General features: G+C 38.6%; 1 protein-coding gene across 3 annotated transcripts in view; it reads left to right on the plus strand.

Annotated features, from left to right (window-relative positions):
* LOC5565596 (transmembrane protein 132C) overlaps nt 1-7,644 on the plus strand; it is a 464,081-nt gene extending 456,437 nt beyond the window's left edge. For all 3 annotated transcript variants that reach the window (XM_021838113.1, XM_021838116.1, XM_021838114.1), the window contains one exon: nt 5,943-7,644. In XM_021838113.1, coding sequence (XP_021693805.1) covers nt 5,943-5,957 — 15 coding nt within the window. In that variant the 3' untranslated portion in view covers nt 5,958-7,644. The remainder of the gene's footprint in view (nt 1-5,942) is intronic.
* Nucleotides 7,645-14,191: the final 6,547 nt, after the last annotated feature.

The raw sequence follows: 14,191 nt of genomic DNA on the forward strand, positions 1-14,191 counted from the left end.
CTTCTAGATCATAACAAATATGACCAAAATGCTTAAAAAAATTGAAGATCATTGAATTATAAAATAATAAATTTAAGATTAGTGGTGATATGTGTTGGGTAGTGAACGTGTTTCAATCGATGCACGATCATTTTGATTGAGAATCAATGCGATATTGTCGCTTAAAATACATAATATATGAAAAGAGCAATATTAACGAATGGATATGATTTCCGTAGAGAAATGTGGAGCATATTTTCTACAATCATTCCAGGCATCTTGCCTTTAGATTGTTCATCATTCACACCACAGTGGTTGTGCCGTAAGTAATGTATCATCCAACGAGATTCTCTGTGGAAAAGTGTCTCTGTGTAAATAAATGCATATTATAGTTTTATTTACTGTAAAGGTACATCTATAGTGAGCACGGTCTCACCTCACATAAAAGTTGGTCGCTTTTCTGAGTTACCAGCGACTTTGAAAGTAATGTTTGTAGATTCACTAACAGATACATAGCGAATCTCTCATTTATTACGCTCGTTTTGACGAATGTGAGCTTAACAACATGTGTTCTAAAAAGGCAGGGAATTTTACCTTATATCAACGATACATTTGTTATATTCTCACCTGTAGAACAAAATTATCCACAAACACTGGACATGATTAGAGTGAAATGTTTCCACATAACTCCAAAAGCAGTGTAAACTTTACTATTTGTTGAGGGACTTGTAGGGTATGCTCACCAATTTACGACAGATGCTGTTCAGCATCTGTTCTGCTTTAAAATTATAAGATTCCCATTTAAATTTCAAATCGTTTTGTTTCTTGAGGTACACGAAGCATTCAAAACTATTTGAAGTAGGAAGTATCATAACGTTAGAGCTGAACAAATAAAATGAGCTGAATTTGTCCAAATTGGATACAGTTACCCTACTATACGATTGTTTTTGTCATTTTCCAGAGTCAGAGAAGTCACACATCTGTAGAGACTACTCTACCGTAGCCACATGAAAATTTCCAGCTCGTCTATGTAGAGAAGTACTGGAAGCTTGTTTTAGACAAATTTCCAATTTGTGAGTTTTGCATTTTGAATCGTTCTTTTTTATGATTCATTATTATTGATTAAAGAGGAGACTAGTTTATCAAGAACAGTACACATACCCTAATATATACTTGCATTGGGCGCTAAAGCATGACATGATCACTTTTGTGATATCAGCGAATATTTCTCGTTTTTCAGAGACCAAAATTGTAATTGCTCACTACTACAATCGGTTTGATCCTAAGAAAGTACGTCGAACCTATCGATCTTTCTTTCTCATCTTGACTCCCTTCAAAGTTAGTTGGATTTTATTATTTTCCACTCTTTCTGGAAATTATTGATTTTTTCGGAAAAATGGCTGTAAATCAAGCTAGTCCAAATGCTTCGTTGTCTGCTGCTGCTGCTGACGTTCATAATAAGGTTGCGGTAGCAATATTGCAAACTTCTGCTGCAAATGCCAAACAAGTTGGTAAGACCTCATTAACCATTATTGAGCAAGGCATTGGAAGCACTGCTGCCATACCATGCAATATGGCTGACAAAGTCAACACAATGGATGCTGTAATGGACTTTGGCACATATGGAGATGGTCGTCATGCTTCGTCATTTCATTATTATCGCTTTCATCGTTATGAGATGAACCAGCCTAGGGCTGAAAATCTCAATAATAAAGAAAAAAAAATCGCTTTCATATAAGCATGAAAAAACGAGCTTAAAGACGAACTGCTGTTTGATTTCAAATAACTTTTTATACCAGGCACCAGCAAACTAGTTCATTCCTAGCTTTAATGGCTATGGGCTTCGCTTTGGGAAACTCTGGTTTTCACAAGAAACGAAGCAAGCAATGAATGGTTAATAGAGAAGCTAAATGCAATAAACGAGAAAGCGGTGGATGGATGCAAGTTTTTTATAGAAACATTTGGTTTCCAGCAAAACAAGGTATGCTCAATCATTCCTTTAATTTTAAATGAAAATTTAAGCGATATTGAAACTACATTTTCAAAATCTAACATTAGGAATTTGTCAATGGAGAAAGCTAAGAACGATAGCTATGCCTGCAGATAATCGTTTGATTATTCACAATATTGATGATAGTTCTTACAATCTCCTTAGAAAACATGATTTCAAATTGAACTACGGATTCCAAAAGGTTTCTTGCAAACCATATGTGCAGAAAAAATCTGCTAAAACAGAAAATTGATTTGGCTATTGATTTGAAAACTAACAACTTTAAACAACTTTGTTTGGAGTATATATGCATAAATGAGAAATAAGTTTGCTCAATGTGCAGATAAATTTCTTAACGTCTTTGTTTCCTTATTGGAAACTTTCATCCTACATGGGTGTTCATTATTTTCCTGACCCGATTCCTTTTTCTTCCTCATCCCTTTCAGGTGAATGATCCTATAGGCTATACTATGGCACTAATCTCCTATCTGTAGAGGAACGTGCCACTTGAGTTGCCTTTCTGTTATCTGATACCTGAAGATAAATGAATTATAAAAACGTATTTGCGTATGGCCTGTATCCTGAAGGAACCAGGACAAAAAACGATTGAAATAGTCTCCAACATACTTCGTTCGTAAAATATTGAAGATAGATATATCGCATACCATGTTTTATAACTTTTTGAGGGTAACCAGGTGTCTGGAAGACTTCCGAAATACGTGCAAAGTGACCAAAAATGTCCTTAATGGTTTACAGTGAGCTCGTTTCGATAAATCATGAAGAATTACAATGAATTCTAGTCGTATACCAACTCGCCTACAACCTCGAATTTGCTGTCAATTGTCACAGTTCAGCCATTACAAGCTCTGTTGGATATATTGAATATAGTACCCTGCATGTTAAAGCACGTTCCATAATACCTTCAATGTTGAACAGAAAGCACGAAAGGCCGTCATGGAAGTCGAGTCACTCGATATTTTCACACAATACTGCACATTATCTATCGTAGTCCTGTCAATTTCCCGGGAGAACCGATTTGTCCATAATCTTCCAAAGCTCTTCACGGTTGATACGTATAGGGTCTTGAAATTGATAGAAAGATTGTGTGTATTAACTTGATACTCGTGCCACTTTTGGATGTTTCGCAACATAAACATTTGATCTGATGTCAAATGCCCGCCCAAAAAGCCAGATTGATAACTTTCAACAAATCCTTCTAGCGGTGAGAGACGGTTGAATTGAGCATATTACATCTTTTTTCCACTACACCGGTAGCTACCGGGCCAGCTGGCCTGTATCCCAAATACTGACTATCGGTGCAGACATGTAGCTAACTTAAAAATGTCCATTATAATAAGTTTCGCTTTAATACATTAGTACCCAATTTCCTTATTGTACTTGAGCTTTTTGATAGTATACTTGAATGCACATAACGTGTGGTCTGCACATCGGCCTTGTCCATCGTAGCAATATAGCTATGTCTCCTATCATCTTGGTGTTCTATCTCCACGCTATTCAAGTATTGACTAGAGTGCTGCTTCTACCTTCCAACCATCTTAGGATTTTGTTTATCATTTTTTTTCTGCTCGGATGTTGTGAATTTTTAATTTGTTTGTCAAATTTTAGAATTTCTAGAAACTAACTCTCATCGAACTCAATTGATACTGGTTGTTAGCTCTTGATTGAAGGTCTGTATGTCAGAAGTATATTTCCAGAACGAACAAAATGACTCAAATGGAGCCACCGTCGACCAAAAAGTTTGCTCAACGCAACTCTGTCAGGGTCCAATTAGTCCTAGCCGTAAACGTAAAGCTATTCAGCAGGCCCTGTTGTTCAAACGCAGGTGAAGGATCTTTTAGCAATGGAAATTTTCTCGACTTTCGAGAGCTTGAAGTGTCTTCATGCTTGTAACACGATGTAGAAATGCTTACTTTTTCTTTTGATGGCGCTTTGTCCTTCAAGACATGACTTGCACCACAAAGTTACGCCAATAAACTTGGTCCATGGCTGCAAGTCTTTAGTTTATCGATCGTCCAACACTTTCAAGATCTTGCTTTACTTGGTGAAACCATCTAACTCGTTACGCCCCTCTTCGTCTTTTCCCGGCCGGATTTGAGGTGAACACCTTTTTAACGGGATTGTTGTCCGGCATTTTCACAACTTGCCCCTCTTATCGTACCCTATCTTCGCGGTCGATGGTATCAGAGGCCGCTTTAAAATCGACAAATAGGTGGTACTTAAGAACTTGATATTCGCGAAACTTTTGGAGGATCTGCAGCAACATAATGATTTGATCCGTTGTCGATCGCCCGTCTACGAAATCGGCTTAACTTCCCACAAATCCGCTTGCTTGCTAGACGGAGGAAGATGATCTGAGAAAGCATTTTATATGCTGCGATAAGAATAGTGACCACTTGATAGTTCGCTCATTATCACCCTTTTTGTACCCTCCTACTCCTTCAGTAGCTGTTCTGTACCCCAGATTCTGGCTATGATTCGGTGCAGACAAGTAGCCAACCTATCCAGGCCCATTTTAACAATTTCCGCTCCAATACCATTCTTCCCAGCTGCTATGTTGCTCTTGAGTTGTTTGATAAGACCCTTAACTTCACTTATTGTGGGAGTTGGCAAGTCGCCCTAATTTGCCGTACCGATGAAGTCATTCCTGCTGCTGCCTTCGTCTTCTGCATTGGCGAGACTCAAGTGTTCATCGTAATTCTGCTTCCTCCTTTCAATCACCTTACGTTCGTCCGTCAAGACACCTCCATACTTATCTCGGCAAATTTCGCCTAGCGGCACCTTTCCGGAATGAATTAGGCCAACGTACCAATGCAAGAAGACAACATTTAGTTTATTTTCTTGCATGAATCGAAATCCGGATAGGTCACTTTCGGTGAACAAGGAGAAAAATATGGATGAAACGCAATACTAGACATGTGACTGCTCAAACTTCATGAAATAATCTCAGCGTTGAGCAAGAATATGTTTCTTGCATGTGTTAACGCTTCAGCCAGATGTTTGGATTTCAAGATCAGTTCTGCTGAATCAGAAAACATATATCAACACAATCATAGAAAAATCATAAAATGAAGTGAAATTTCTTACAAGTACTGTACCTATTTGACAATAGAGTTGCAAAGTAATCAGCAAAGCAGAGCTGTGATGATTTGATGAAGTTTGTGTAGACGCGCACCTATTTTTATACATTATTAATGCTTGTCTTCTGGTTCATCGAAAGTAACGTCAAGATCCGGTCATTAACTGACTTTCTTGCCGAAGTGTCAATACAGGCAAGAAGCATGTTCTTACAACAACGCTGAGGTTATTTAATGAAGTTGGAGCAATCGTATACCTAGATTTGTGCTCCATCCATGTTTGTCTCCTGGTCCAATGGAACTGGATGATTCTTCGCATACAAGTCTAATTCATCCCATCGATCATAGTGAAAACCGCATTCCATTAAGTTTATTAGTTTCTGAGCGTCACCCCATTGAAAAAAGACTGTCTCGGGCCTCTGAGGGTTAACCACCCATATAAAATGCAAAAATGGTCAATTGACAGTAAAAGCGCACACCTAATAACTGTAGAAGTGCCGCAAAGACCACTGAGTTTGAGGCAGGTTCTGTCTCAGTTGAGCCGTAACGTGCGGAAGAAAGGAATAATAAGCAATTCACAGTTTCTGGATTAGAACTATGCAGCGCAGACAAACATGTGGCAATTGAAAGGTAGAAGCAGCACTAAAAAGAACACCTGAATGGTCCTGCGAGCGCAAGCAGTCTTGTGCCATCAGCTAATTATTGTTTCCCTTTTGAGATTTCTTATGTTTTGATGACTATTTAAAAGAAAATCAAGAATTCATTGACATTGCTTCTTCTGTTTATAGTGGAATGGAATCCTTACAACTTTTGCGTTATATAATGAACAACAACATATTTGTTCTAACCTCGATCCTCTTTCTCCCTTCTCTCCACAGGAATCGAATGCCTGAGTGCAGGAGATCATTGCAAAGATTCGCGACATTTTATCTACGTTTCAGCAGCAGTACCGGAACGTGGCGATATCCCCCGCCAGCAGTCCGACGTGCATCCCCGGCATCAACGATCCGAACTTTGAGCATTTTTTCGAACACCTGAGTGAGTCGTACGCCTAAGCCCAGGAATAAATGCTTTATCGTTTCAACCGTTGTTGTTCTACCTCCGTTAGTTTCCCGTTTCCGTTGGAGTAATGCCCCCACCCCCCTGGTGGTTCTGTATTATAGATTGATCTCATAAACTTTCTCCGTTACTTTACTATTGCAAAACCGAAGCCAGCTGTTGTTGTGTCGGTGTTTGGCCATTATTTGAATCGAGCGTCTTTGCAGTGATCGCAGAAAAATCGGAAAATCAATTTGAAATGCTTGAAGAAGCAAATGTATTAAAGAAACAAAGCGTCTAGTTGAGATTTGTAGGTATAGGGAAAACAAGAAGAGTAAACGTACTTCCATTCATCAAATGAGAAATACAGTGTGTGTATAGCGTCGTATCCCAGAATTAGATGAAAGCGAGGAGTACATGAGAGAACACAATAACTGATACCAGAAATACTCGTCGTATGATCGTGGCGTAATTGTAAGCAAAATTTACTGAAATTATTAACATAACTCTGGCTTAATCGTAAATTGTAAAGTTATAGCTGAAAGCGCTAGTCACGCTCACCGACCTTTTCACTTCAAATTTCGCGTGAAAACGGGGCAATAGCTGTTTTTTGATAAAGAACCACATTCACACAGACACCTACACTTACACTGCGCATACACTCACTCACCCACATCATCAACCACAGCCTACTACCAGCCAGCTTTGGGTGTTTTCTAGTAGGGCAGGCAACACTGCCTCATTAGGCGCAGTCATCCTCCGCGGATCAGTCAGTCGGACCGATTTCACATGGTGGGACTAACTACATATTGTATTATAATTTATTTAAAAAAAACTGAAACTGTAAATCAAATTAACGTTCTAGTCATTGGTTTAAACAAATTTAAGAGCGAAAGTAAGCAGTAAACAAATGATAATTAATGCTAAAAGAGGTACATATAAACTTATTAAACGAGAGGTAGTTATCGAGGAACTAAGTTGAGTACACGGTGTACAGAATGTAAACTCACACATAACTTATATCTATGTATTATGATTGAAGCTTTAAAGGATCGCGGTTTATATACATGTATATCGGCTAAACTCAGGCCCCAGTTCTGCTGCATCAATTGGCAACTGTTTTTTGAGAGTTCGTTAAAGCATTGAAATTATTACAAAAGAAGGAAATCCGCTTGGTGTTATAATTGAACGGTGAGAAGGTATGAAACATAACGATCCATATCACATCAGATTGATAAGATATTATTATTATTATTAAATTTGTGTAAATAGGGTTCCCAGTGCAGTTGGGGTGGCGTGACACTTGATTTTCCCTGCACTGAAATATCGGTGTGTCATTATTTTGAGATTTCTCGATTCTCTATCGCTAAGCAACCTGTCTGCCATATTAGACCAGTAAACTTCGATTGCAGTTGCGTGCCCCACCCCACCCCCACAAACGCAGAAGAAATCTGTCACATACACGGAAAATGATACCAAAAATTAGCTTGTTAAGGACTCGTTAGGCTTAGGTCGTAGGAGGCAGAGAGAAAACAAAAGAGAAGAAGCAGGATTTCAGTTTTGGGATGCTGAGGAAAAATACCACTACAAAAAATTCGGTGTTCATCGTGTGACAGACACACACGCACTGTTAGCCGCAGAATGGCAACACGGCAAGGAAAAGTATCATAGTTGTAGTGAACATATGTACCTTTTGAGGTTCGGGAAGGCGCGGACTTCCCTCCGTGTGTTTGTGCGAACGTTTTCGGTTTCGAGAATCATTTGTAAGGTTTTGAACTTTCAGGTTTTTGTTCTGGTGGTCGACTTTCGGAGCGTGCCGATAGACGCAAAATACATTCCCAGTTTAGTTTAGTGAGCGGGGTGTCCGTCTTAGAGGACAGTTTGGTTGATTTGCAAGTCACTATTTGAATTGGTTTAAGAAAAGTGTAAATTTTTTATATTTGACGGATTAACAACCGTTTGAAAGCTTCCTGTCAGAAAATTGGAAGCTTCCTGTCAGAAGCTTCGAAGCTTCCTTTCGGAATTCTTGTCAGAAACTTGGAAGCTTTTTGTTAGAATCTTAGAATCTTCCTGTCAGTAGCTTGGAAGTTTTCTGTTAAAAGCTTGGAAACTTCCTGTCAAAAGATTGGAAGCTTCCTACCAAAAGATTGGAAGCTTCCTTTCAAAATCTTAGAACCTTCTTGTCAGAAGCTTGGAAGCTTTCTGTCTGAAGCTTGGAAGCTTTCTGTCAGAAGCTTGGAAGCTTCCTGTCAGAATCTTAAAACCTACTTGTCAGAAGCTTGGAATCTTCCTTTCAGAAGTTTGGAAGCTTCCTGTCAGAATCTTAGAACTTTCCTGTCAGAAGCTTGAAAGTTTTCTGCCAGAAGTTTAGAAGCTTCCTGTCGGAAGCTTGGAAACTTCTTTTCAGAAGCTTGAAAGCTTCCTGTCAGAAGCTTGAAAGCTTTCTGTAAGATGCTTGAAAGCTTCCTGTCAGAAGCTTGAAAGCTTCCTGTCAGTTGCTTGAGAGCTTCTTTTCAGAAGCTTGAAAGCTTCCTGCCAGAAGCATGGAAGCTTCATGTCAGAAGCTTGAAAACTTCCTCTCAGAAGCTTGAAAGCCTCCTCTCAGAAGCTTGAAAACTTCCTCTCAAAAGCTTGAAAGCTTCCTTTCAGCAGTTTGAAAGCTTCTTTTCAGAAGCTTTAAAGCAGTTTGTAAGAAGCTTGGAAGCTTCCTGTCAGAATTTTAGGAGCTGCCTTTCAGAAGCTTGGAAGATTCCTGTTAGAAGCTTCTTAGCAGAAGATTGGCGGCTTCTAGTCGGATGCTAAGCAGCTTCCTGTCAGAAGCTAGGAATGTTTCTGTAAGAAGCTTGAAAGCTTCCTGTCAAAGGCTTGGAAGCTTCCTGTCAGAAACTTGAAAGGTTCCTGTCAGTAGCTTGAAAGCTTCCTATCAGAAGCTTGAACGCTTCCTGTCAGAAGCTTGGAAGCTTCCTGTCAGAAGTTTGAAAGTTTCCTGTTAGAAACTTGAAACCTGTAAGAAACTTGAATCTGGAAGCTTTCTGTTGGATGCCTGAAAGCTTCCTATCAGAAGCTTGAAAGCTTCCTGTCAGTTGCTTGAGAGCTTCATGTCAGAAGCTTAGAAGGCTTCCTGTCAGAAAATTGGAATTTTCGTGTCAGAAGTTTTGGAGCTTCCTATCAGAAGCTTGAAAGCTTTCTGTCAGAAGCTTGAAAGCTTCTTGTCAGAAGCTTGGAAGTTTCCTGTCAGAAGCTTGAAAGCTTCCTGCCAGAAGCTTGAAAGCTTCCTGTCAGAAGCTTGAAAGCTTCCTGTCAGAAGCTTGAAAGCTTCCTGTTAGAAGCATGAAAGCTTCCTGTCAGAAGCTTGAAAGCTTCCTGTCAGAAGCTTGAAAGCTTCCTGTCAGAAGCTTGAAAGCTTCCTGTCAGAAGCTTGAAAGCTTCCTGTTAGAAGCATGAAAGCTTCCTGTCAGAAGCTTGAAAGCTTCCTGTCAGAAGCTTGAAAGCTTCCTGTCAGAAGCTTGAAAGCTTCCTGTCAGAAGCTTGAAAGCTTTCTGTCAGAAGCTTGAAAGCTTCCTGTCAGAAGCTTGAAAGCTTCCTGTCAGAAGCTTGAAAGCTTCCTGTCAGAAGCTTGAAAGCTTCCTGTCAGAAGCTTGAAAGCTTCCTGTCAGAAGCTTGAAAGCTTCCTGTCAGAAGCTTGAAAGCTTCCTGTCAGAAGCTTGAAAGCTTCCTGTCAGAAGCTTGAAAGCTTCCTGTCAGAAGCTTGAAAGCTTCCTGTCAGAAGCTTGAAAGCTTCCTGTCAGAAGCTTGAAAGCTTCCTGTCAGAAGCTTGAAAGCTTCCTGTCAGAAGCTTGAAAGCTTCCTGTCAGAAGCTTGAAAGCTTCCTGTCAGAAGCTTGAAAGCTTCCTGTCAGAAGCTTGAAAGCTTCCTGTCAGAAGCTTGAAAGCTTCCTGTCAGAAGCTTGAAAGCTTCTTGTCAGAAGCTTGAAAGCTTCCTGTCAGAAGCTTGAAAGCTTCCTGTCAGAAGCTTGAAATCTTCCTGTCAGAAGCTTGAAAGCTTCCTGTCAGAAGCTTGAAAGCTTCCTGTCAGAAGCTTGAAATCTTCCTGTCAGAAGCTTGAAAGCTTCCTGTCAGAAGCTTGAAAGCTTCCTGTCAGAAGCTTGAAAGCTTCCTGTCAGAAGCTTGAAAGCTTCCTGTCAGAAGCTTGAAAGCTTCCTGTCAGAAGCTTGAAAGCTTCCTGTCAGAAGCTTGAAAGCTTCCTGTCAGAAGCTTGAAAGCTTCCTGTCAGAAGCTTGAAAGCTTCCTGTCAGAAGCTTGAAAGCTTCCTGTCAGAAACTTTAAAGCTTCCTGTCAGAAACTTGAAATCTTCCTGCCAGAATCTTGAAATCTTCTTGAAAGCTTCTTGTCAGAAGCTTGAAAGCTTTCTGTCAGAAGCTTGAAAAGCTTCCTCTCAGAAGCTTGAAAGCTTCCTGTCAGAAGCTTGATAGCTTTTTTTTAGAAGCTTGAAAGCTGTTTGTCAGAAATTTGGAAGCTTCCTGTCAGAATTTCGGAAGCTGCCTTTCAGAAGCTTGGAAGATTCCGATCAGAAGCTTGAAAACTTCCTGTCAGCTGGATGCTTCTTGTCAGAAACCTGGTAGCTTGCTGTCAGCTATCAACCAATTTGTCTCGCTCCAAAGTCGATCGGAGGAATAGGAAAATTAGTTTTCACCATAGTAATCATCATCAGAAGCAACAGATTATAATTTGAGTGCCCTACATTGCTATTAAAAGTGATCATCGGTTAAGAACTGGAACCATACGTAAGCAGCTTCGCTGAGACAAATCATTCATCATTAGCTATTGAGCAAACACTATCGATAAATCTATAATCCACTATCATCTGTCGCCGCTGTTTTTTCGACATTCGCTTTCTCCTTCCGTATTTTCCTTCTAACTAAATCCACACTAAGAGTAATATTCCTCACGCCTCATCATTCTAACGCAAAGTGCAGTGGAATCTTCGAACCTAGTGGAGATTTCCAGTCCACGAAGTCGCATTCTTCCAGTTTAGCGAATACAAACACAACAACCAAAACAAAACGACCAGATAAATGTATATTGTTTATAAATGAGCTTGATTATACACGTAACCCGCTGACAAAAGAAAAAAAGAATACCAAATTAACGAAAAAGTAATACAACAAATCGACAAACAATGCATCAGTTTATAGGCAAATTAAACAAAAAGCAAATAATATAAACAAAACATAAATGCAAATATTTTGTATTTGATATAAACGTTGCGAAGATATGATTTCTAGAAATATTTATACAATCAGAGAAACTTCACGTAAGCAAACAATCGCAGGCCATAGGATCGCGTGTAGCGTGGAACAGGAACAAAAATTGACAACCGCATGAATGTTTACTCACACCAGCAGTGTTTTAGAATAGTCTGAATCGGATGGCGAGAAAAAAAACAAATAAAAATAATATCTTCGTGTCTCACACAGTAGGCTAGCAACTCGTTGACGAATGGCGGTCGCGGAAATTAGTTGAATTGCAACAATACCCACAATACCGCGGGTCGCATCCGTCGATGGGTGAAACAGAATACAAAGCGTTACGTTATGCATAAACTTAACATAAAACCTATATATAAAGAAAGGAAATCGCTGAAACAAAAAAACCTGCTTGAGATTATGGATAGAACAAAAATCATGAAACCGATTCAATACAAACACAACTATATAACACAAACACACGCATATATTGCTGTTGTACGCGCTCAGGCGGCAAAATCCCGGTGTAAACTATATACATGCGCAAATAATCATTCATAACTGCAACACACACATACTGCTTAACTTTTTCAATGTTATCAACTTTTTTTTCTTGTTACTTAATGTTAACACTTCATACAACTCCTTCCCTTTTGTTCGATAGTTATCCAACACGAATTTCACACAAACGTTAATAATCCACCCGATTGGTTTTGACAAGAAAACGATAAAAACATACCGTTCAACTGCCAAACGCCTCAAACAGCATACCGTTGAAGATTTCAGTTCAAATTCGAACGCCGTTGAGTTGCCATTTTCTTCCATCAGCTGCCATAACCTCAAACACACTCACACACAACTAACAATGCAAAAAATAATAATATAAACGAAAACGCTTCAATACCCTGAAAAGTGCTGCAAATCCAAGAAGAAAATACTAGAAAACACGATATAGAAAGGTATGGTAAATGTATCCTTTTAAAAAAGATGTAAATTCCGAGAACCCAGTTGTAATTATTCTAGATTTCCCCCGCGAAACAGTTCGTAATTATAATTCTTCATTTCTGTTGACTATTTATAACGAATTGAGTTTATACACTGTTCAATTGTTCTTTTGTTCCTTAAACTTCCAATTTCAATTCTCCGAATCTTTCCAGTTTTCCAACAAGCTGTGAATACTCATGCAAACTGTTAAGACATTCTCGTTATTTTGTGTTCCGATTTGTTTTCTCCCCTCAGAAACGGTCGATGTTGATTGTGAGAGTTTAAATAGATACAGTTACCACCGAGTAAATGAATGGTAAAACTATGTCGAAACAGAACAGAAAAAATAAGTAAAATACACTACAAATTATAATCCATAATATACCGAAGCATTAGAGGGAAATGTGAGACGGAATTCCGGCAAAATAGGAGTGCAAAATTCATACATACACACCTTGGCGTTACAATCGGCCCCCATTGCAAAGAAATATCCCGATGAAAAAACAATGCTCTAATAGCAAAATGTTAAATGAGAAGCTAATGCGGATAACAAATTAAGGACATCAATGTTCGGTGAAGAAAGAAAACCGTAAGTCAAAACAAAACTGAGCGGCATATGACAGTACCGCGCATGCATAAACAATATTATTACTATTATTATTTAAATAAATTATTTAAATGATTATATGAAGTATAAACAAATAAACGGGAAATTATTTGTAACTGTAAAAAATAAACAAGAAGTGCTTACATGGTTTGTGTCCATTACGGGAAATAGATGTGAAAGAAATCATTATTCTAGCAGAGGAAGATTTTTATGACGATTACTCCGTTTCACATCAAATTTCACCATTACTGTGTTATGAGCTTTTGATAAATATTTGAAAAATTATAGTTTTGTTTGGTTTTTTTCCTCAACATTTTTGTTCTACATCAATGTTGAATGTCAGTCTTCAAAATGATCAAAATGCACCCTAAAATTTGAGCAATCATGCGTCTTCATTGGTTTGTTCTGAAGAGAATATTTGAACATAATCCAATCCTGATGAAACTTTCACAATTTGATTTTTACTATGATATCTATTCGTGAAAAATAGAAGAAAGATCAGAAAACGGTTCTTTTTTGTGTAACACGGTACGGAAATCTGTAGTGAGACTGATATGCGATTACTTTTCATTATGAGACAATTTGTCTTGCTGTTTTTTCTTAATTTTTCCGAACAAATTATATTGTATCATTAGTGCAGCTGAAAGGGCATTGGAAGATATGTTGAAAACTGAACTCAACTCAATTTTGACGAAAATGCAGATGGGACTGACTTGCGATTCACGGCAATATACTTACTGTGCATGTCAATGGTTATTTGGTTACTAATCCGTGGTTGATCGGAACTGGTAAGAATCGCGCTTCGATCCAAATTAAGTGCAAATTTTAGCAGATCTCATAGAGTAAGGTGGGGCAAAAGTTCGACCTTAGTGGTATAATCAAAGTTTCCAGAAAAACAATAGCAGTTAAAACAAAACAAATACCATACAGTGAACCTTCAACATATTGGCTATAATTTTGCTGAACAAACTTGTGTCAAAAAATTTACCCATTTTTAGTTATAACAGTTTCAAAATTGATTGTCTTATTCGAACTTTTGCCCCACCGGTGGGGCAAGAGTTCGAATCTAGTGTGGGGCAAAAGTTCGCTGGTTAAAACACAAAATATCGATTCTTTTATGACAGGCATACTTTACACCAGCCGTAAACTTAAGTTTGACGAAAAATACACACTAAATTTTCATCTAAAAATTACCCAAAACCGGGTTGATTGTAATATACTCAAAAATAGCAGTTTTTCGCAAAACTAAGTAG

The sequence above is a fragment of the Aedes aegypti genome, chromosome 1 (genome assembly GCF_002204515.2).
Source record: "Aedes aegypti strain LVP_AGWG chromosome 1, AaegL5.0 Primary Assembly, whole genome shotgun sequence".
Taxonomy (NCBI): domain Eukaryota; kingdom Metazoa; phylum Arthropoda; class Insecta; order Diptera; family Culicidae; genus Aedes; species Aedes aegypti.